The sequence below is a fragment of the Zeugodacus cucurbitae genome, chromosome 4 (genome assembly GCF_028554725.1).
Source record: "Zeugodacus cucurbitae isolate PBARC_wt_2022May chromosome 4, idZeuCucr1.2, whole genome shotgun sequence".
In the NCBI taxonomy this organism is placed as follows: domain Eukaryota; kingdom Metazoa; phylum Arthropoda; class Insecta; order Diptera; family Tephritidae; genus Zeugodacus; species Zeugodacus cucurbitae.
In genome coordinates this window covers 40,377,379-40,402,711 of record NC_071669.1, presented here as the reverse complement: position 1 = coordinate 40,402,711, position 25,333 = coordinate 40,377,379, and the positions used below count along the sequence as shown (strand labels likewise).

Here is a 25,333-nt window from a genome sequence, read left to right as displayed (position 1 = left end):
GACCTGTCAATGAATACACTTAGGACTGTAATGAAACACTTGAATATATCCAAGCAGTATGGTTGGCTGTTCATTATTGTTCCCACCAAGTGCTGCACAAGTTTAATAGTTTTGTTTATCTAACTTCCGATTGACTTTTTACTATCTACACATATCTTGATATACTTCTTCTTGCGATTGCTAAGCTGCAAAATAATTTAGTTTTTGTTATAATTGTATTGTATTTATTAAATTTAAAATTGAGATTGCAAAAAGCACATCTCTCTTTTTACAACCAAAATGTTTTTCGACTTTGAAGTGTTCGCACACGGTCTCAATTTTTTCGTTTCCCGTTTTATTCGCTTTTTTTGCATTCTAATTCTGATATTTTTGAATATTTTGCGGTCAAGTTAGTTGCAAAGTTGCAAATGCGACTGTGGTAGAAGTAGGATCGAACTACTTAAAGCAAATATTTCACTTGTGCGCTGTTCTCAGCTGTGATTTATGCGTCAGGCGACAACTAAAAATACAAGTATCAGCACTTGAATAATGTTTGTGGTTTTCGCAATGAATTGTGAATTTGTATGACAACGAAATACTCTTTGCTGATAATGTCAACAATAACAATTATGCATGTATTAGGCAAAAATTTATGCATGAACTACTTTTGTTCGCGTTTTCGCGTTTTCGCATTTTATTGTATTGCATCTCATCAACCTTATTGTGGTGGGAACTGAACTGTTGAATATGTTGTGGAACATTGAAATACAAATGTCTATGTAGGTATGAATATACATAGGTGCCAACACCTTGAGTACAAGACTTTTTACGCTTCTTGTAAATATACGCTACAAGTAAATATAAAAAAACCGAATATATCACAGAAATGAAGTGACAAACACAATGTGTACTAATTTGGATTCAAAACAATAATATTCGTATAGCAACTATATTACAAGATAGTGATATATACAGATATCATTGATGGGAATCTGGAAAGATATAGTTGATTACTCTCGCTCTACCATTTTCACAATAATTCGTTGGGGTCACATATTTTAAAAGTTACAAGAAAAAGGTGGACTGCAGTTTTCTATAGTTTTTCTCCTGAAATGATTAGCCTTTCCAAATTATGCCTTTTAAATTAAGGGGTTACATGGGGTTTGTCGCGTAAAAAATTGCTTATTTTCAATTTTTTTTCTTATAGATACATATTTAAAGAATAATTTCTGAAATTTTCAAAAAAAAATTAAAACTCCTCCATTTAGACGTCATTTCCGGTGACCCCTCGGAAAAAAGGTGCGTCCGCGTCGTCAGCATAACTCCTGACAGGATCATCCAAAATGAAAAAACACAAATAAGTGTTTTGGGCAAGACCATAAACTCGTGCTTGAACGAAGGAAAGACAAAAAAAGTAAAAATTGGAATTTTGGCAGATATTATTCCAAAAAAATAAAAATTTCGGCCAAATTTGATTGACATTTTGTTTTTTTTTTTTAAACGCAGTTGTAACTGAAAAAAAAATTCTACGTTCAAGCACGAGTAAATTGTATCTTGAACCACTGTGCAAAATTCCATCAATATCGGTTGAGTAGTTTTCGAGAATATTTGACAACCGACTGTGAAAAAACGGTTCCGAGAAAAACGCGTTTAAAGTTTTAAGTAACAATATTACCTGACTTGGAGCGCACACCTTCCAAAGACTGTATCTCCGAAACTATTATTCGGATCGACTTGAAAATTTAAGATAATATTCTTGAGATGTTGTAAAAATTAATAAGCCAAAAAACAAAAAATCGATTTTTGAACCCACGAAACCCATGTAACCCCTTAATACAGTTATCTAACAATTACAATGTAAAATGGTACATGACTAAATGCGTTCTTATAATTATGTTTTGATACCTTATGAATTGTGTAATCAAGAGATATCGCTAACAAATAAGAAAATATCTAGATTGTTATCTAAAAAACAAGAACTGGCACATTTGTTCTTAGTCCGTTCTTGATTTTTGATAAATGATAAAGCACCATATTCATAGTTTATTAAGAAATTCTGAATAAGCTCCGAATTAACTTAGTGCGAACTTAGTATATACATATGTATGTATTAGGAAAGCTGTAGGAATAAAAAATTTAAAAACAGAGCGGCAAGTAAGTATTACAACTTTACAGTTGGATGAGTACAAAAAAATACAAAATCTGCTAGTATGAAAAGTGCGCAAAATGGATTTGAGTAAACAATTCCAAAGGTCGATTCAAAAAGTGAATACCAAATATGCCATAAAGCAGAGATAGAGCAATGAACTTACCCTAAATAACTCCGACGATGAGTAACGTGAGCTCATAAGTTCTTTTAAGTTCAGACATTTAATTTAAGTAAAAACAATAGTAATTGAGAAAGACACATTTCATCAATGCAATTATAAAATAAAAAAAATAAATACATACTAATTGAAATAATATTGAATAGTATAGGAATTTCATAAATCTCTATTCAAGCCTTAACCACCTTCTTTTGTACGATGAGATTTTATTGAATAAAATAATTTATTTTTTGGAAAGCTGAATTGGGGTTTTCCAAATGCAATTTTATGTCCAAATTTGGTAATTTTCTTCATTTCAAGATATAGGTCTCGTTAAAACCTATACTGGGGTATAAAATCAAGCTAAACACGTTTGAATAAATCAAACTTTTTAATAAACAAATTCTAGCAAGGTTTAAGTGTAGGTAATATGACACATAAACTCCAACAGTCTAATTTTATTTGCATCCATATACAAAATCATGATTCAATTATAAAAGGTTTGATAAGTAAACAGTAAAGCTTTCTCACTTTTTTTTGACAACTCTTCTGCGTTAGCAAAACAATAATGCTTTTTTCGAAATTTATCCAGAAAATTGTTCAAAAAGTTGTAAATAGTAGCAGATATTTATCAACGCAAGAGGTAGACAATATTGTTTCATTTGTATATGTTTTTCTCGATTTTTTTATTGACATTCGAATTTTATATTATCAAAATTCAAATAAATTGTTCGATTCAATTATATTTTTAATATAAAAACTATCATAACCGTTTCATTTATATACATATACATTTCATTTATATACATTATGTATATCGAGAAGATAACTAACCGCGTTTTTTATTGACTCTGGATATTGCGAATAAAGCGATTAAGGAAAAACCAAAACAGGCGATTGCCAAAAAGGCGCAGTTACAAGGATTGCAGATTAGATACCGATATTTCGACTCAAAAGAGAGTTCAAAACAGAAAGTAACAACTAAAGATATGAGAAGATTATTTTAACTGTCCCGGTTGGAAGAACAAAGGAGTTGAAAGAAGTCCAGTTATCTTCAATTTTTGTTACGTAACTACTGTTTAAACCTAATTTTAAATAAAAAGTGTTCATTGTACTTCGCTTTTTTTCTGTTTTACTTGTTTCTCGCATAAGGAAATCAGGAATATTTTACGGACTCTAGTTGTTCCATTGTCTTTTGCAATTCTCCCAATAAAAGGTTATGTAATCAATCGCCCTTATATTGTTTTACTGATCTAAATGTTCCTTCTCCTTGAAGCGGAACCGTAATATTTAGAGACATGTACATGTATGTATGTGAGAACAGGTGATTTTCAGGTGTCTAAGGATTTATACCTATGAAATAAATATTCATATACATTCCCGAAATTAACACTGTCAAGTCTAGTAGAAATATACATACTAACTATTATAACATCTGAATAATACATTTTGAGATTTTTCTTAGAATCTTCAGAGCAGTCGCACAATGAATCTAGAGTACTTTTGTGTTTTTAAAATTGTTTTATTTTCCACAGAAGGAAATTTAGTTTATATCTTTAACTCTGTCTCTTTTTGTAATTCACTCTTTGAAAGATCAAGTAATCAATCAACGTTATTTATCCATTGTTAGAATCTTTCAAGAGCTTCACTTCAAACGAAAGCATAATTTGTGGGTCAAATTCTGCCAGACTAATTAGTATAGTAGGTGTCTGATCAATTATTATATAATTTTAATGCTAATTTCCGAAAATAAAATTAAATGTTTGTTTCATGTGAAAAATGTTAAATATTATATTCTTTATGACTAATAGATATTAACTCTCGGAAATACAACCTTTTGTAACGCAGTGTCAAAACTTTGCTGTCACTACTTACCAAACCTTTTATAATTGAATCATGATACAAAATCATCGCAAGCTTCGTGTTTTTATTTTTAATTATCTGTAATTTTGGCTGATATTTTGAATATGCAAAAAAAAAAAGAAAAGAAAATCTAATAATCTAACATGTCTATGATGGCTGTGTAGTTATAATTCAATCTAATGTCACTTTAAATACATCGTCCTTCAGAGTACAAGTTAATAGCCTACTCACCATCGCACTTGGTTACACTTGTCAATTTAAAAATATGTATAATCTCGTAACTGGAACAATTGCTATACACCACATTAATAACCATAAAAGCATGATGGCAAAACTCACATCTACGTCTTATACACTATACTCGTACTTGTGTATACTATATATTATAAAAGTCGTTATAATGCTTGTCTATTCTTCTTCACGCTCCAAAGCGTCGTATTCGCCTTGGCGCATTAATTGTACTAACTTACACTTTTTCTTTTATTTTTATTTTTATTTATTTAATTTGTTTTCCTTTCTTTCTACACATACAAGAGATAGCAAATTTTACAAATATATATACGTGCAAAATTCATACTCGCAAATATACATACTTATGTACATTTAACTGGTCTTTTGTAGTATGTAAATTTGGTTGTATTAATAACTGGCTATGAGCATGAGATTCAAGTTAAGATGCTACTCTAAAAGTGCTGACAGCGAAAAATACGTTAATTTTTATGTACACACGTATGTATGTATACATATAAGCAACAACAAAATAATAATAAATAACAGCGTGACTGAAAAGCACGCCGTCACGGAGCCAGCGACAAAATCACATCTCAAATTCATTGTCACCTTTTCAGTAAATACCATACAAATACATATATGCATGTAGAGAAATATGTGTATATCTAGAGTATATCCCTTCAACCTTTAGAGAGTTAGAAAAATTTAAAATCAATATTTTGATTGCTTCGTTCATGTATCACATGTAGCCGGTATTTCGTATAAATAACAATCGTTTACATTGTAATATACATATGTACATATATACAGTTAAAGTTGGACGCAAAAATTAATGAAATTTTGTTGAGAGATCGCAAAAAGAAATTGAAGTAGTTATTTATCATCATTGGTATCTCTAATGGACCATATCAAACGCGAATTTTTACAAAGTGTCGTTTGTTCAAAGCTCACACTTCGTTGTTTGTTCGTGAATTCTTGGCCAAAAACAATACTGTAACGATGTCCCAGCCTCAATTTTCGCCAGACCTGGCTCCGTATGACTTTTTCCTAGTTCCGAAAATAAAGAGAACCTCTAAACGGTCGTCGTTTTATAAGAAATGCTATCCCAAAAATCGAGTTTGAGAAGTATTTCCACGATCGGAAGAAGCGCTGGCATAAGTGGATAATATCGAATAAAGACTATGTTGAAGGCGACGATAGCATTAATGTAGACTGTAGAATGAATTAATCTTTTTTCAAAACAGACTAAAATTCCCGTAATTTTTTGAACACACCTCGTACCTCCATTGTAACGTATTTCTATCACATAAAGTTAAGCTCCGCGAACATCTATAAAACCTGTTGCCAAATGTTGCAGAGATTCTCAAACACAAATATTGCAAATTTTTTATGAGCTTATTCACAAACAAAAACATCTGGTTATAATCACGCCTCGCGAACTGATACTTTCTTCAGATGTATGTTTGAAAGTATGTATGTGTAATAATCTATTTAAAGCTAAGCTTTAACCAGGTTTAAGTGTTGTTAATGTTTATTTCGATTTTATTCTTTTCATTTTTTACGGTATTTTAGGGTTTGAAATTCGTATACAACAACCGACCACCAGCCATGAAACTATGAAACATAATCTCATTGTGTTAAAATCCGCTTATTTGCCATTGACGTACTTTGTAACACTTGCGTGGATTAGTCGAATAAGGCATGAGCATCAGAAAAATTGCCTATGCTACTGTCCGAAAAAAATGTCTATCGAAAATCTCAAAAACCAAAAAAAATTACGGCTCATATAACTGTTGTCAACTGTGCAGGGATTTCAGTATCTTAGTAAGGGCGACAAATTGTTAGATAATTAGCCTATCCCTATAAATAACTACCAATAATAGTAAATGTAATTTTCATGAAGTCGATTTTAATGTAAGTAACTCAATCTGTATAAAAACCAGATAAGATATCTGAATATAAATGAAAGATTGTACAATTTTTTGTTTTTGCTTGTCGGAAGACGGTATCAAACCCAGTCAGTCATGGAATCGTAATCAAGAATGCTGATCAAAAATCACCCAAAAATGCATGGGATATGAAAACACATTCCCCTAAACACCTATTAGCTGATAGTTTCGGCTAGTTTCATCGTTAATTGATTGTTTCTATAAAATTGTTTAAACAACTAGTAATGGGCAATCGGCTAATGGATATGATCACCAGCGTATGCAATTTCACAGTAAGACCATTTAAACTCCACACTGTTACTTTCAAAAAGTTAAAAAGTTATTATACACTGCCCTTTTAATTATACTTTCTCTGACACCATGGCCACAGAGTTACTCAGTTTTATTTGTATTTTAACATTTGTGACCTTCTGCTGTTAGCGACACTTCCATTTGTTATTTCCCTTTTTCGGTTTGCGTTAACTCATTTTTGATGTGCAAATTCGCTTCTTGCTTTAGTAAGCAAAAACTTTTTTTGTTTTACACTTTTTGAAATCGCAAAGCATTCATAAACAAAACACAAGAACCGATTACATATATTAATATAAATACTATATTATAATATTCATGTGGTAATAATGGAACTCCACCCATCATAGCCACTAATATTAATTTAATCAATATGATATTTTTACATATATTTGCATATATAGCGTTAAAAATACAAATGCAACAATGACAAAAACACCTATTTTAGGGGCCATTAAATGCTTTAATTATATGCTAAACAATTATACACTTGTGTTGAGCTTCGAAAATAAAATTCATGGTAGATATTGTCCAACAATAGCATCAATTTTGGGACGAAACTAAAATTAAATTTGTAAATACCAAATCAGTGAGAAACAAGTTCTCAAAATCAAACCAGGTATACTGAAAATGGATGCCTCTTTGCGCTTGAATTTATGTCGTATGTAACGAAGAAGGGATGAATATAGGATATTACTGAAATTAAGTGGGAGCTTTTATACATTAAATCCAATACAGAACACCATCGTTCTTTAGATTGGCTTTATAAATTATGCATATATTGTATATTGATGAATGTGATGACTTGAGAGCGGAATGACGTTTATTTCTTAGACTATTTGTGACTAATAGCACAGCTTTTATTGTTTATTGATAAAAATCCACAAGCTTGTGTAAATTATTATATTGCTTCAAATATATGTATATACATACATATGTTCTTTAAGATAATTATTTTTATATATATACATATATGTATGTATAAATATGAGTATAAATGATCGCGCTACAGTAATCTCACGACAGTAAATAGGATTAGTAGAACTAGCTTAATATTGCTAAAACCATAACCAAACCTCATTTCGTGAGTCGACCATCACACAAGCGGTCTATAAGGTGGACTTGCACAACAATCACACCGTTTGCATGAGTACCAATCTAATATCACACATTTATCAATGTAAAATTACAAGCCTTGGCTAAAAACTTAGTACCTGAACATATGAACAGAAAAAGTAAATTATATTACAAAAAATATTAAAAGTACATACGTATATATTTAAATAGAATTAGATTTTTATTTTAATGAAGTCTACAAATGGACGAATGCAAAAGCAAGGTGAAAGTTGTCATTAAGCCTCCCGCTGCAATTTAGCTTTGTAAACAAATTCCTGTTATGGCGAAAAATCTGACCATAAAATACATGGCGTTCTCAATTTCTTAGCTTGTTATATTTCTGTGCATATATACATATTTACTCATACTCATGTGGTATTGATATCTAATTTCTTACAAAATTTCTTATTTGGTCGTATAAATTTATTTAAAAAACGCTGTCGCTGCTTTCATTTTTCACTCATTAGAAATCAAGTCCCACGCAATTTTTTATTATTTCGCCATAAAAAGGGGACATTCACAAATTAGTTTACATCTATGTATATATGTATGTTTGTATGTACATACGCATAAAACCCTATATGAATTTCAGCGGCACTGAAGCATCAAACTAGTTAGAAAATATATGTCGATCAAAAAAGTTAGAACAGCTTTATTATACACGAAATCTAATAAAAGTTATCTCCTAGAATATCAACACGTAATTTGTATGGAAATAAGAGGCTGATGACTAGTTAGGTTTGTCATCCATCCATACTAGTTTTAAAGTCTTTTTTAACTACTTGATTTGACTACAGAGTTAAAACACATTTTTCATATATTGGATAATGAAATAATTCGGATATGTTTATCGTGATCTAACTTTAGATAATTCATTGGTCCATAATACAATGTGTACTGAATTTCGAAATAAACAATTAAATTCATTAAAACAATAACATATTATATTTCGTCAGTAACAATTTGAAACAATGTTAGATTTGATGAAATCTAACAAATTTAAGATCGGTAAATAAAGATGAGCTACTTTTGAGAGGCTTAATGTTTAAATATGTTAATATTATATTATGCCCTCTGTATAAATATTCATTCCGCTCATTATTTACCAACCTCAATGTAGGCAGTGCATGGGGCCTAAATGATGATCTAGACAGGACTTGTTTAGAAAGTTCAAAGAGCGCTGGAAACGTTTTGTTTAATGCGGTAGATCAGAAATACATGAAGTTCTTACTGACACTAGATGGAGAGAAATGTAGAAACACTGGTCATAGTCGGGTGGCGGCGCACGCCTACAAGGTAAGGCTGACAGAAAGCGAAGAATGCAGGAAAGGTAAAGAACAAGGTTTCAGGGAAATAATGGAGCATCTCTTGTGTGCTTGTCCTGCAGAGTCAAGGCAACGGCTTCTGCGTTTGTGGCTATGAGTGACTCATTGGCCTACCAGATTAACCTAACCTAACCTACGAACCTGCGAAGCCTGCCCTTTATCCAACAAATTATACCCATTATAATATGTTCTGTTCGTAAATATACATAAATATTTAAATGCATAAAAAAATTATATTTAAAGTAGTTATGCCGTCTCTCAAGATCAAATTTACCAGATTATAATGCAAATTCATACTCTATACAATGAAAGTTTAAATGATAATTACTAACTTAAGCTTCAAGCGAACATTTAAGGCAAACCTTGAAAATTAATAAGCAACTTTTAATAACATGACGACTTCCTTTCTCAATATTTATTTGGAATATTAAGTAATTTTAAATTTATCTCAGCTCAAAATGTATGGGCATCTTACGACGGTTCACGATTTTTACGTATGTAAATATGTATGTTTGTCTACATATAAATATAATTATTTATTTTAAAGACATGTACTAAGTTTATGGGCAAAGCAAATTTGCGCATATGAAATCACGAAAAATCAAACAATCGAAAGATAGATAAATGGAGTACAAATCGAATTTGAGTCATACAATTATATATTATAAACTAACATGCACACACATCTATGAATTCATACATATGTAAAACATTTTAATTTACTTCTCACAAGTCAGTAATAACTTCAAAGCTGAACGTGCCGTTAAAGAGAACAAGTGAAATCAAACAAACTCACTGTAAACCAAGCCAACATTTGAAATTAAAAGGGAGAAGAAAATGCAAAATGGGTATAAATAAGTAAAAGTCTAGTTGAAAATATCAGAAAGTGAATAAGGAGAAAGGGACGCAAGCGTCAGCACAAAGCGAATTCGCTAAAACAATTTATTGATTCATCACCTGATAAGATAACTTTTTTTTATCTCTAAATTAGCGAGCAAGTTATACAAATACTAAAGCGCGGTAAATACAATGCATTATTACTTTGTGTACAAATGACTATATTTGTACATATTTGCTTCAAAGTAATGAGTTTGCCTTATAACTCTGTGGCTGCTGAACTGGATTTTTTTAGATTTAAGGGGAATTGTGAGTTGAAAATGGACTTCTTTTGAAAATTAGTTCTGAACTGAAAAGTCAATAAGGTTTCTATTATTTTTTTACAGTTTATTGTTAATCATAATACAGGAAAAATTTGAAAAAATTTTTTTTTTTTGAAAAATTTTTGAAATTTTGAAACCATGAGCAAACTGTTGTGAAATAAATTTAAATTTAAAAAAATTATGCTATTTGCAAAAAAATACTTGAGTGTCTTAACTTAGCCGCTGATGTAGAAGATCCCGATGATTTCGTTGCTGAATTTAGAATGTGGAAAAGGTTAAAAATCTTTTCTTCAGATTATATTTTCTAACTAAAATTTTGAATATATTTTCAATATGGTTAGATCAAACAAAGAGATCCAAAACTTTTTTAGACGCGTTGAATTGTTGCGATGCAAAAATTTTCAAAACAGTGCATCGTTTTTTAAAGATTGGAGCAATAATCCCTATATCTGTCGCTTCAAGTGAACGCTCGTTTTCCTCACTTCGCAGGCTTAAAACATATTTAAGAAATAAAACTGGAGAAGCGCGCCTGAACGGAGGACGTGACGAAGGTAGAGATTTTAAATGTTATGGCAGAAATTAAAAGAAGATTAGACTTAAATTTCTGAATAAAATAATGAAACATTGTCTTTTTACCTAAACCCCCCCCCCCCCCCCCCCCCCAATTTTTTTCCTGCGTGCGCCACTGCAAATAACTGTTTATTTGATTAATATTTGGAATCATGGACTTACATCCCTACCCCACTACTAAAATTTTAAATTTCATTTAAAATTTATTTTAAATAACAAAGAGCAATAACATGCCTCGTAGTCTTAAGAACTTCAGCATAAATACGAAATCATTGCGATAAGCACGTGCAGCTAGCTATTCACAGAACGGAAATAAATATGGTTGGGGGCAAGTTGCAAAAATTATATGAAATCCAATAAACAGAAAGCGAAAACGTTTTCGTTATACGTATATGGATATTACACATACATACATAACTACGTATATATGTATATATATATAAATTGGTATGGTATTTATATCAAACCGCAGTTTCAGATTCGCGAGCATAAAAGTAACTATATTTTTGTACACGCTATATATGTATGTATATTAATGTAGATATGTATGTGAGTACCTACTGTAAATTGAAGCACCAATTTTAAACCCCGTTCGAAAAGATTCAAAACAACAAATTGCCAACCATTCCAAGCGTAAGTACGGATATTAATGTGGCACTGAGCATTCATTGATGTTGATGGCGGGTAAATAATATTTAAAAATCGTAGATAATTTAACACCACTTGCACCATACTCATATGTACACTCATATGGATATGTGTATATGTATGATATGTATAAACAAACAATGTGACATTTGTTACGTATAATATATCAATATGTCTAGATGAGTCTATATGTGTGTAACTTACCCACAAATTCAGCAAAAAGACTATATGACGACTTCGTCACGGCGCGTTGTGGTTTCGCTCCTATAGTTTCCTCGATGTCGGCACTGTGATTTTTGAGCTGTAGTTTAGACTGTAAATGCAGCTACCGTAGACGACACTGTTGCTGCTAGAGATAATATTATTGATGCGCGCGTTTGCTGCACGAAAAAAAATCCAAAGCAATGTACCACAAAAGTGTAGGAAAAAATTTAAATGTCAGGGGGTCTCTAAGTCTGTTGGCACTGGTGATGTTGTGATGGCCGCTTTTGCTGTTTATAGTATACTGTGTTTAGGCTCTGGTGCCGTTTTGCTTCAATTGGTTAATGCCGCTGTATGACAAACGAATGGTATGTATGAGTGTGTGTAGATAGTTCGTTTGATTTGATAGACGAGACGTGGTTTGATTTTTGTTTTTTATTAGTTTCGTCCGTTACATTATGTATGCATATAGCTCTGTCTATATATGTGTAAGAGCAAGTGCAAAAGTTTAGGTTTGATTTTTTAATATTTAATTAATTTAATTTTTACCGATAAAAAAAATTTGAAAAATAATATTTATTCAGTTATATATAAAGTTACGTATGTATACATACATAAATACATCTATTGAAATTATGTTAAATAATTTGTTAAGAATTTCGCAATTTAGTAATCAATATTCGTAACACGCTATGTTTGTTGTTGTGCTGAACGTTTGTATAAAATTGCACTACTATCAGCAACAACTATCAACAGCGCCGACAACGGATTATAAATAAAGACAAAGACACAACGTGCCAAAGTGCCTCATGAACTGTGTTTTTATTATCAAGGACAAGGACACATTTGAAGACAGCTGCTAGCGCAAATGCCTACTATGCATTACTTCAAAGCAGCTGCTCTCGCACATTTACCTAATAATACAATAGAACTAACAGGATTGTTGTTATTCCAGTTTCACGATCCCAATTGTACATACATATGTGCATACATGCGAGCACATATGGATAAATTTACTTATGTACAGAGATAATCCAGAACAACAGGGACAAGTGTGGTTTACTATTAATTAACGTACATACATATATATTTTGCGAAATATAAAAAAAGAGATCCAATTAAACCGCAACGCTTTGCCATTCCACGTTATACATATTATTAATGTTATTTATCAATTTCTTCAACTATTTAAAATTTGCAATCAAACATTTACTTTCTAATTTTCTGTATTGTGCAGCCTGCGAATTTGCAGCAGCTGTATTTCACACACATATACACGCTCACAATCACCATGGGCGAAAAATCAATTAAATCTTTGCTTTTGCGGAAGTCATGAACTTCCTTGCGAACTCGCTCTTTCTTCACTTTAGCAACACATTTCTTCTAACAATTCTTTGCAGACATATTTATTAACTTCTGCGTATTGTAACACAAAACTAACCATCAATTTTGTTATTCACTTTTGCACAACACAATTTCGATTTGAAGCGAACTACTCAAGCTATTGTTAAAAACACCGAAAATTAATCCCAACGACAACTAACAATAACGTGCCATCAGTACCAATCAGTAACGACCGAACTCGATTTCAGATCAAACAGAAATGCAACGCCGAACAGAACTGATGTTAGCACTGCAAAATACTGAAAAACGGAGGATAAAATAGTAGTACTAACACTCCATTTCAGGGTTGCATTCCATTATACTGCTTCTCCACCATATGTAATATTTATAGTTGTTAACGTAAATTGTTGCAAAGACAGTTTACATATTTTTATGCAATGAAAACAATAAATTTATAATCGCTAAAAATAAATAATAATAAACAATAAAATAGTGATATAAATGCCGTACAATAGTATTTAGTTGACATGCAACTCAGTACTCTGCAAGCAGAGATGTTATTTTGTTTTCCTGTTGCGCCTAAATGGCAACTTCCGTTTGCGACAAAATTTTGTTTTTAATTTTGGAATTATTTAAAAATAACATATTATATGATAGTTAATACGAATATGTAGATACGAGAAAAAATTCTCGCGTTCCTTGAGTGCTAGCACTTTTTAAGGCTTTCAACTAGATAAAGACGATAGATGATGTCCATAAAGGATAATCATAATGAATCGTAATGAATCATAATGCAAAATTGGTATAAAGTATAAAATTACCAGATCTATCGTTTGCATACTTATTAGACTATTAGAGTTTAAATTTACAACAAAGTCTGTTACGACCGCGTAAAAGTGGAAACGAGAATTTATTTATTTAAATTAATTAAGATAACACACAATTTGACCATATATATTTGGCATAAAGTCCGCTAGAACAACGAAAATCATTAAATATAGTACATAGGGTTGGGGTAATTCCAACTCTCGTCTCTGTGATCTCTTTTGTATATATAATCCTATATAATTCGTTTAGTTGTGACTGTTACAAACAATCGTTAGATGCACAAACCAATTATACTCTCTTTGCAAAATGTTGCGAGAGCATAAAAAGGTGCTACTGGATAAATTGTAATATAGTGATTCGAGTTTTAGTATAGTAAAAGAGTTTCCAATATTGGTTTTATGTCACCACACATCGCAATTGGATCATAAATAAATGGAAGACAGTTTTATTTAGCGATGAATTTACATGTAATATGATTAATACTGATGGAATTTGTACAGTCCCCAGTATAAGTCTTGATCCAAGAACTTATAAGATGCATTTCAAACGTGGTGATGGTATGATTAAGTTTTCCAGCAGAAGTTTTGATCCTTTTAGAAAAAAAAATACAATTATGAATCGAAATTGATACCATATGCTGAATGGAATATTCCTCCTCGTTGGGTCTTTCAATACGATAACGACATAACTTCGTAAAAGATTATCTTAGAAAACGTTCAGTTTAGGTTCGCATACCTGTTCGGTATTTAAAAAAAAGACAGTACCGCAACCAAGAAGAATTTTTAAAATATGAATAATTAGCGGTATTGAGGTATGGAGAAACATTCCGCAAACCACAATTTCCATCGTCAATGTTCCGTATATTTATTGAGGTTATACAAGCTAAGTGTTCTTATACAAAATACAGTTGAAATTCCCTAACTGCAATCACTATAATCCATAAAAAAACATCGAGTCAGAGAGACTTCGTCTTATGGAAGGTAATTCGTATGAAATTTAACTTATATTACAAATTCAACAGTTCGAGTTATGGAAGCTCTACTGTATTAACTTCTTCCATTCGTTTTGCACAATTCCTTATTGGTTATGTAGAATATTTTGCTGTTTAAGCTAAATATAGTGATTATTTATTAAGAGCTAATAAATTGAATATTTTTTAGTTTGTGAGCATACAAAAATAAAATATTGAATCAACAAATTTTTGTAAAATTTTTTTAAGTAAATATTTCCACAGTTTCAGTTGAAATAAATTTCTTGTTTTTGTTTTGCACGGTCCTGTATATTATGAATATTGACCTAAAAAGAGGGTTCGTTCGCACAGATCTTCAACAAACGACAACTGAGTTGTTCTCACCCCCCTATATGGAAGGAAGTGTATTTAAAAAATAAGAAGACCGCGGAGCAAGATTGTTCCCGTCACAAATCCATGAATTGAGGAATAAATTACCTTGCATTAAAAAATTAATTATGGAAATAATGTAGACGTCGTACTAACCTTTGAAGGAATATTCAACTGTGAACTTAACATATATTTCTCTACAACCGAAGTTACCACAGTCTGTTAGAAGGAAATAAAGCACAAAATGTAAAGATATACATGTAAATTTATTGCAATTATTATTAATGCATATTTAGTATATATCTAACAGTAAATCATAGTGTATGGATTGTATGTAGTAGATGTGAGGGCACTAAACGACCTCATTTGACCTTCACTGAGCTCTTCTGAGCATTCGACAGTAAACGCCAATTAATATTACTTAAATATTTCTCAGTGAAATCTATAATCGCGCACTACAGTTTTTAGGTTAAATAGAGGCGATGGTAATCGTTAGCGCCAAAAGCGCAATTGCATTTAGGGCATTTCCGCTGTCTAGTTTCGTAACGAGTGCGCAAGCAGTCATAGCAGAAGACATGGAAACATTTCGACAGTACCGCATCTTTGCGCTTAACCTTACACGAAGGACAGGTGAGAGTCTCTTTGTATTCACGGATCTCTTCTAATACTACTTCATCAATAGTACTACCAGCCATTTCAATCTTTTTCATACGCTCTGCCTTTCGCTTGAACTGCGCTAGTTCTTCCTGTAAGCGCTTTGTTTTATAAGCCTCTGCCTCAAGTGAGCTGGTTTTCTCCGCTACAACTTGCTGCGCTTCTTTCATTTGTGAATGATACTTTTCTAAATGCAATTTCAAATCTGCTGCTGACTGGGCGGACTCAATAGCCTTCCGCTTATGCATTTCCATTGCTTGCTGACGCAACATCAACTCCTTCTCGATAGTGGCTACAGTTGCTTGGAGACTGCGCTCCTTTTCTTCCAACTTTCGTAATACAATATGCATTGCCTCGATTTGAGTATCTCTAGTGGACATTTGATCTACTAATATTTGTTTTTCCTCTCGTAATAAATTGTGCATCTGGTTGGCTTTAATGCGTTCCGACATAAGCTTAAAGTTAGCATCATCCTTTTCCCGTAGTTGTTGTATTAGACGAGAGTTCTGTTCCTGCATATCTTCAAATGCTTGACCAGTTACTTCCATTTCATTTAATAGAGCTTCCTCTTCGTGAGAACCCACAAATGGACGGGTATAATTAGTTCCACCAGTCGCACCCCACGCATTCTCGACGGGCTTTTGACTTGCCACTTGTTTTTGCAGTTCATACTTCTGCTCTTCGAGTTGTTTAATTTTACGTATTGCTTCTTCATCTGCCAACTTTTTACGCTCCTCCCTCTTACTTTCTTGTATTTTCTTTAATTGTTGGCGTAATTCCTCGATCTCTGAGCGAAGTTTTTTTTCTGTTGCCATAAGCTGCACTTTATCACGTTGATCCTTGGAAACACCTTTATACATATCGAGGAGAAGCTTCATTTCCTTTTGATCATTTAATGCTTTTCTGCAATGTAAAAAGTATTCGATTTAATATTGATGAATTTTTGGTTCAAAATAGCAATTTTAAGTTTAGAATCAATAAGACAAGACAAAGTAAACTGTATCTATTTGCACACTATATAAAATCTTAGCTGTATTTAAATAATTATTGGTCGAAAACTTACTTTAGCTGTGCCTTTAAATCACGCACAATTTCAGATTCAACTACTTTTATATCTTTTGCCTTCGGCACATCTTTAGCGTCCTTTTCTATCTTGATAGTAGCTGTGCATGGCGTTCCTGCTACTGTTGCTCCGCTCGCTGTATTACTATTTGTATTGCCAGCAGCTTGCGCATCTTTCTTCTCCCCAGAAATTGCACTGGCTCCTGTCGAGCTTTTTTCTTGCTTTATTCCCTCTTTCTGCTCCTTCATTTCCTCATCGCCATCATCCCCTGCAACAAACAGTTTAATCTCACTACATTTTATCTAATATATATATTAGCTAACCTTTTACGTTGACACCTGCTTCATCTTTGACTGCTGTTGATGACTCGTTGGAACCGGTACCAGTAGCTCCAGTAGCGCCACCTGCTGCACTCTCCTCTTTCACTGAATTTCCACCCTCCTGTTTGACTTCTTCTGCTGAGAGCGGTTGCTGTTTTGTACCTTCCAGCTTGGCTAAGGTGTCTTCTATTTCTTTGCGAAGCTAAAATATATAATAATTGTAAAAATTATCATAAATACATAAACTGCATTCAAATATCGATTTAATTCTCTGTTCCTTCTGGTTCTCTATAAGTTCCAATTGCATTAACCCAATTCTTTTTTTATGACTTAACTAATACCGTAAACTTACCTTTACATTATCGGCCGAGGCATCCTTGTATTTACGTTTATATCGCTGCACTTCACCTTTTAACTGTAAATTATGGTTTTGTAAGGAAGTAATCAAATGTCGCATTTCTCTATTGATTGGCGCTGTTTGCTCGTTAGCAGCCATATTTTGCTCAAATTCAATGCGCAATGTTTCGTATTCCTTACGGATCTGAGCCAGCACATCCTCCATTTGTATCATTTCACTGCGAACCTTTTTTTGAGCAATCAACTCCTCGCTTTCCATAACTTCAATTTGACGCAAATGTTGATTCTTACTTGTTTGCAATTGATTACGAGTTTCATCTAACATAGTTTTTATTTGCATAGATTCATTATATAGAACTGAGAATTGTGACTGCAAGCATTTGTATTCTGTGGTTTCTACAATCACTGACTCTGGCAATTGACGTATCTATTGTGAGTAGAAGGGAGAATATTTTAGTTATATCCTAAATGTGATATATTAATTGATATATACTTACATCCATTTTTAATTTCTCTACCTCCTTTAACGTCTCCCGATGTGTAGCATGCAATTTATCTAATTCCTGTAGGCGATTGTTTGCAAGTTCTCGATATTCTTCTAAATCTTTTTGTAAATCTTCGTAGTGTTGACTGTTTACATTAGCAGTGGCAGTTCCTTTACCAGAAGACGAACTTTTATTCGGATCTCCATGCATTTGATGATAAGCCTTCAATTTCTCTATGGCTTCAGCCAAATGATTTTCCAACTTGTCGTTGCGGCAATGCACTTTTTCCAAATCATATTGTAGCTCATCGATCTGATTCTTAAGCTCTGCGTTTTCCGTCTCTTTAGCAGTCAAAGCATCTTGACACTCTTTCATTTTTAAGGAAATTGTATGATATTTCTCATGCAATGAAGTATTTAAACTTTGCAGATTTCGGTTTTCTGTCATAATTTCAATGTGAGTTTGTTTTAAAGTCTCATCAATGTTTGGCAAAATATTATTCGTGATATTATCTGAGCCATCTTCTCCTTCTGCGTTCGCATTGGCATTACCACCACTACCAACACCATTTCCTTCTTTTAGAGCTAATGTTATCTTCTCATTACGCTGCATAATGCGATCAATTACTTGTACAATTTTAGCCACAGCTCTCTTTGAAACTTGTACACGATTAGCAAGTTTATCATCAAGTTCCTCCTTATCCCATGTGGATAGCTGTATAAGGAAAGATGTGGTTACTTCATTTTCATTGCGATTTTCAGACTCATCAGCAGTTTCAGCATCGAAACGTTGCAAGAGCACGCGTATATCTTCATTTAGTTGATTCCAATATCGATTTACAACATTCAATACAGCATCATCTTGCATTTGCCGCTTTTCCAATTGTTCAATCCGATGCCTCAACTCTGCTTCAGTACGCATACGTTGTTCGATCCGCTGTGCTAGCTTTTTATTTTGAAACTCAAGGACTTTAATATCCATTTCTTCGAGTGTCGACACGGGCCCAATGAGGTGCGGTTCAAAATGAACCTTTTTTATAGGTGGTTGCCCGAGATTTGTCGCACCCGCGGTGCTACCACCACCCCCAGACTCCTCTGCAGCACGTTTCGACATGTTGCTAGAAAATACACATTTTACAAAATTATTAAAAAAAAAAGTTGGAAAATAAAGCAATACAACAAAGCCACAAGCAAATGAGTGCCGGGTTCTATAGCCAGTCGTGATCACAAGCTTTCTCAAAAATTTTCCTTATAACAAATCTATAATTATAGCGTGTTGAACTAGCAACTTTTTAAAGAAAACTTACCTTTTTTAACAGATTATATATGAAAATATTTGCAAGCAAAATGAAAATGACCTAAAAAATTTGTAAGCATTTCTATTCTGCGTCGGAATACAAAACTTCTTAAAATGCCGGAACGAGGAATTATTGAAATAGAAACACAGCGTGTACCACTGGCCATAAAAGTAAAATACGGAAAAACGGTCTGAATTTGAGTTCGAATTATTACGGAAGTTGATTCGTTCGAAAATTTAAGAAAGTGGAAATACAAACAAATGTATTTAAGGATTTGTGTAAGTAAGTTTTCTCTAATTTAAGGAGACAAGTAACAGCAAAAGACTGGGCAAATTGAATTTCAAATGAATATACAATATATATATGTAAGTTTGCTCCTTACCTTCCGAAATAATATTTGTTTATTAAAAATGCATTAAGCTATTTATTTTGATACCATTTTCTAGTGTACTTTTTCACTTTTGGTTAAATAATCCAATATTTTAGAATATGATATTAAGACTCTTATAATTTGTCTGTCATCCATATTCCTGTGAAGGATATCCGGATAGAAATCGTTATGAAATCTTTGGCCGATAGAACATTTCCAATTTCCAAAACTTTAATCGAGCCGAGGTTAATAATAATAATAGAGAAACAGGTCGTGAACGCGGCTAATTTATTTGAAATAGTACGATTAGTAAATGGCAGTGTTTCTATGTGGCTCATGTAAACATGAAAACTACAATTATATAATTATTTTCGACTGCATTCGACCGCTTTGTAATTTAGAATGATTGGTATTTAAGTGCTTGCCTAATGGTCATGCAGTCAACTTCGTCAATTTTGATACTGTTAGCTTTAATGTTGATCTCCTCCTCCTGCATTATCTGTACATGTAACAAATAGCGTAACGAAGCTTTATTTTCATTGATCTTCAGATTGAGTTTGCATATTGACGCCTGCAAGGCCTCCATTTCATGATAGAGCGCATCCTGCACACTGTCACAGGTCAACTCAAGGCCAGGACGACGTGCTCGATTGCTCAAGCGCGTCTGACAGAGAGTCAAAGAACGCTGCTTATCGGCGAGCTCTTTTTCCAGCTGCTGTATGTTGCGTTGCATCTCATGTATATGAGTCATACAATCGTTATGTTTGTCCTCCAAACATTTCTTAACATGCTTCATTTCGGCAATGCGCCGTTCGAAAGCCTCGTTGGTGCGATCTGTTTGATTCTGCATGTCCTCGCACACCTGCTTCAACAGCAAATCAATATAAGCGCGCAACTGTGAGGCTGAATTCAACTCTTTGGCGTTGTCTTCAATGTTCTTGTATGTTGTATGTTGCCACTCGCCCAGTGAGTAACGACTGGAAAAGTTTAAAACAAATAGTCAAACAAATTAATATCAATCAACTCAACATTATAAGAATAATAATAAAATATAAATACCAAAAATTAACCCAAAGAGGATAATTTCTCCATGATTTTACCTCTTTATTTTCTTATTGATCGCCCGGATTTAAATACCTTATTTCGTTAATAGTTTTTGTAACTATTAAACATGCCCCAACTTATGAGTAAAAATAGTTATTTTAGTCGGTGAAATTAAATTACCATTCTAGATTTGATAGATCCTTTCCTTGACCCAAATTGCGTTGAGTCTCTCGTAGTGTTAAATTATTTTCATCGATTAAAAGAGATTTATCCTTCTGCGCCAAATCCTTATCTAGCAGATACATTGTAGCGCGTAGACTACGTATCTGTTCGGTCGCCTCCTTCAGTGCTCGATCCATTAAACACTGACAACCTTTAATGACCTTCAACTCGCGCCGCAAACATCGATCCACCTCGTCATCACACAAGTCTACACCAATACGGCCCTCTCGTAGGATCTGACAACGCTGATTTATCGCCAACGATTTCTCTTTCAGAAATTCAATAGCGTTGAGTACGCGATTACGATATGTATTGAGCGCTTCATCCTCCAGCATGGCCGTTTTCTTTTGCCTATTCAATTCATCCAATAAGAAACGAATTTCACTGGTACGCTCGCGCATATGATGCTCAACTTCACGCTGCCAGCTTTTAGTAGTGTCTTTGGTTTCGTCCACAATCCGTTGTGATTCCCTACATAATGATTAATTATTTCCAATTCATGTATTTTCTTTTAATACAGCATTGGCCTTACTCCACAATTCGCTCAGCTAAACGTTCCTGATCGCAGGTTATGCGAAATTTCACTTGATTATTGAAGTCCCAGTCTTCTTCCGTATACTTCGGTGGTATTTTCGCTTGAGGACCATACCCTTTGCCAGTCAAATGTAGACCAACAACTCGTCGTGTACGCATATTCGGCAGCATTTTCAGATTATACGTTATATTGTTGTTCCTATTCAATGAAAGATCTTTAAAAAATATATGCAAATATTTGTACGTATGCAGATATATCTAGAAAATCGAATACTATATTATTTTTATAAATTGCAAACTTCAATATGAACAACAAATTTATTTGAAAGTTAACTGCTCAATACACAACGAATCAACTGGAACAGACATTGTGTGGAGAAATTTATACGAGCACATAAAATAATATCGATTATACGAGAGTTCGTGCGTGGTTGCCTAGAGGATTATTATAATTTATTTATATTTTTTATATATTCCAATGAATGAACTGGTAATGTGGACCTTCTTTAATGTAGTAATTACCCTGTAGAGTAGTCTTGCCTTAATAACAATAAATTAGTAATCATAATACATAAGTATGAATGTGCCATTTGTTTACGGCAAACAATAAATATGAGCTTAAAATTCAGAAAGTAAAATAAATCAACGAAAACATTGTTTGAGGTAACCAAGTTTGAAACTTAAATGGCATTTCAATAATTTTAGCCATTAAGTCACAGTAAGTACTAATCGTGTTCTCGACAGGGTCATTTAATGTTTATCCATACACACATTTATAAAGTAAATACGTGGTGTGTTCAAAAACTAACGGGAAAATCTCACGGGATTATGGAGTCCAGTTGTCGATTTTTTTATAATGTTGATATACATACATGCTCCTGAGTACAATAAAATTGTCAGCTGTATTCATTGCTCACTTTCACTGTTGGAGCTGGCTAGAGGTTTCAATGAGCTTGGCGATTTTCGTTTTTTAAAAACAATATTGTAACGATGCCCCAGCGATTCGATTGATCAAGAATCGAGAGAAAAAGCGACAACATTCATTAAAGTAGACGAATTAATTTTTTTTATTCATAAAACGAAAATTATCGTTATTTTTTGGACACACCTCATATGCTTGCGAATATTTAATAAAGATAAAAGGACTCACTGAAAAAAATTTGTATATGTTCAAGGAGTATGTATTTATCGAAATATTTAATATAATTTGATTTCATAGTATTAATTACATCCATTGCATACGTTATCCAAGTAATAAATAATGTAAATATGCAGAATAATGAGTAAGACTTCTTATGTACATACATTATAATGAAAATTGTTCTGGCCATAATCTTAGAGTTGATTTATTATACTCTCGCAAAATGTTGTACAAAGAGTATAATAGTTTTGTTCACATACGGTTGTTTATAAAACTAAAAGTTTTGGGGCAAAACTTCGACGAGTGGGTAGTCGGTTTTCTGTGAAGAGCTGGTTTTTTTGGGTCGGCCAGTGGTCGGTTTTGCTCGTGCCCTTCTGCCCGAACTCTTCTCAACCGATTTATACCGCACATTGCATATATCTGGAAAATACGGACATATATCTGGTTTTGGCCATATATAGAATAATGAAACTCAAGAAACATACCACGCAGTGTTGTATGAGTCATATTTTAATTTTGCATGTGAAACAACAACAGTGTTGGTATGACAGTCATAAAAAATATGACAATATGACGATATGACACAATATGACACCTTGTGAATACCCTAAATATGTTTCATGTTCTATTTTTTTCAATTTGCACATTTCTTTTAAATTTTTTCAAGTTATATTTTTAATTCTGTTTTTTACCATGATTTCTTTAAAGCAAATATTCGGTATTTACAAATTCGAAGTCAATAGAGCAGTTAGAAAAATGAGCTGTTCGAAGCGCTCAGTTGGCAGCTGGAAACCTTTTTTTCAAATTTTCATCCATCGTATCTCAAAACCGGCTTGCCCGAATGAATTTTTTTGGGTATACTCAGCACATTTTTCTTTTCAAATGTCTATTCGTTACCTTTTTTGTTTCCGGTAAGCCAATCAGCCGGAATCGAGGTGGGAGTACGAGCCCATTTTTCTAGGTGGGGCTGTTGAGAACGCTGTAACTCATGGTCTACACAATATTTTTAGCTTAAAATAATAATAATAAAAAAATGGCCTATGATCTGATAAATTCCAAATTAATATTTGGCGCCAATTGGTAACACCGGGTCTTCTCCAAGTTTTAGCGCATGGTGAATATCTATTGATTGTGGGGTTTAGTCTTTCACACAGTACGCTCGATAGAACCCTGTGCGATGTTAAGGAGGCTTATACCACGGTAGTTGGCGCATATTGTGGGGTCTCCTTTTTTGAGGATTGGGCAGAGTACACTTAGATTCCAATCGTCGGGCATGCTTTCTTCCGACCATATTTCGAAAAGAAGCTTATGCATGCACCTTATCAGTTCTTCGATCCATCGGTTGCACCTTATCAGTTCTTCGATCCCCGCCGCTGTTGTTCTTTAAGCGGGTAATTCCTACTCGAATTTCTTCATGGTCGGGTAGTGGAACATCAGTTCCATTGTCATCGCTTGGGGAATCGGGTTCTCCATCTCCTGGTGTTGTACTTTCACTGCCATTCAGCAGGTCGGGGAAGTGTTCCCTCCACAAACTCAGTGTACTCTGGGCATCTACCACTAGATCACCTCTGGGTGTCCTACAGAAGTGTGCTCTGGTCTTGAAATCTTCAATTAGTGACCGAATCTTGTCAAGCTCTTCATACTCACGCATTTCGGCCTCTTTCTTTTTTTGTCTACAAATACGTCTCGCTTCCCTCTTCAGCTCTCGGTATCTTTCCGATCCCGCTCGTGTTGCGGTCGATCGCAACATTGCGAGGTAGGCAGTCTGTTTTCTCTAAAAAAAAATAAGACCTGTTAGCCGTAGCCTAATTCAGTCTATTCCTAGAAGATATGCATGTGATTAGTTAATAAAGGCTACGCTAAAGAAAACTAACAATTTTTCGTATTTGTTCTCCTAAAATATTTACTATATTTAATGTAAGATTTTATTTTTCCCATTTTCAAATTGTAGGATATCCAGAAAATGTCACGTACTAAATCTGACTCAAGTAAAACCGGTAATTCCTGGTTATGCCACGCCTATTGTTCATTCTTTATAAAAATCCGAGTGAAACCTTTCGGTACCATCTTTGTTTATAAATTTAATTCTTTCTGACGTTTTGCCATAGTGAGTTAACGCCCTTTTAGTAGATTTCCACATAATTTTTGTATGGGGAGTGGCCGCTATTAAAATCCGATTTCACCCATTTTCATACTGTATAATGAGGTGATAAAGATAAATGCCTGTATACATTGGTTGATATAAATGCAGTAGTTTACGAAATATTCACAAAAAACAGATTAGGAGGCGCGAACATGCCATCTTTACCACAAAACTTTTATCCATAGATACCTCCAATTGCTGTGACCTTCACTTTTATAACTTAATTTGTGGCTTAGTTACAGGACTTTCAATATTTTCGGTTAACAGCTGACAGTTACTTACATTACGATTTTTGTTTACTATTTTTAGTTAAAAAAAAACACCACTATCCAATATATTACGCATCTAATTATTTTATTTTATTCCGTTTTTTATTTAATACATATTTTTTATAGTCTTCTCTTTTCTGCAAATAGGAATATTTTTCACATTATCGAAACGATCTTTAACGAATTATATGTATATGTACATATAGTATGCAGACATGGTATATATACAATACATGTTTAAGTCTACATACGAGTGCCTATGTACATTTATGTTTTATTATAAATAT

At 33.2% G+C, this 25,333-nt stretch overlaps 3 protein-coding genes across 16 annotated transcripts in view; all 3 read right to left on the bottom strand.

Moving 5' to 3' along the window:
• The window catches only part of LOC105214888 (uncharacterized), a 36,897-nt gene extending 23,627 nt beyond the window's left edge, over positions 1-13,270 (bottom strand). For 4 of the 14 annotated variants that reach the window (XM_054228541.1, XM_054228540.1, XM_054228542.1 and 1 more), the window contains exons 1-2: positions 13,078-13,256; positions 11,640-12,114 (exon numbers count right to left, since the gene is read on the bottom strand). The gene's annotated coding sequence lies outside the window, so the exon portion shown is untranslated. The other 10 variants (XM_054228536.1, XM_011188573.3, XM_011188566.3 and 7 more) reach the window with 10 other exon arrangements.
• Positions 13,271-15,394: 2,124 nt separating this feature from the next.
• On the bottom strand, positions 15,395-19,492 carry Bre1 (E3 ubiquitin-protein ligase Bre1). The gene is made up of 6 exons (XM_011188563.3): positions 19,333-19,492; positions 18,039-19,143; positions 17,537-17,968; positions 17,188-17,386; positions 16,865-17,132; positions 15,395-16,704 (listed from the first exon to the last, which is right to left on the bottom strand). The coding sequence occupies exons 2-6, from the start codon at positions 19,137-19,139 to the stop codon at positions 15,612-15,614; spliced, it is 3,093 nt and encodes a 1,030-aa protein (XP_011186865.1). The 5' UTR covers positions 19,140-19,143; positions 19,333-19,492; the 3' UTR covers positions 15,395-15,611.
• A 472-nt stretch (positions 19,493-19,964) lies between these two features.
• On the bottom strand, positions 19,965-21,865 carry LOC105214889 (tektin-1). Its single transcript, XM_011188577.3, has 3 exons — positions 21,492-21,865; positions 20,918-21,430; positions 19,965-20,670 (listed from the first exon to the last, which is right to left on the bottom strand). Exons 1-3 carry the CDS (start codon positions 21,662-21,664, stop codon positions 20,091-20,093), a joined length of 1,266 nt encoding a protein of 421 aa, XP_011186879.1. The 5' UTR covers positions 21,665-21,865; the 3' UTR covers positions 19,965-20,090.
• Positions 21,866-25,333: the final 3,468 nt, after the last annotated feature.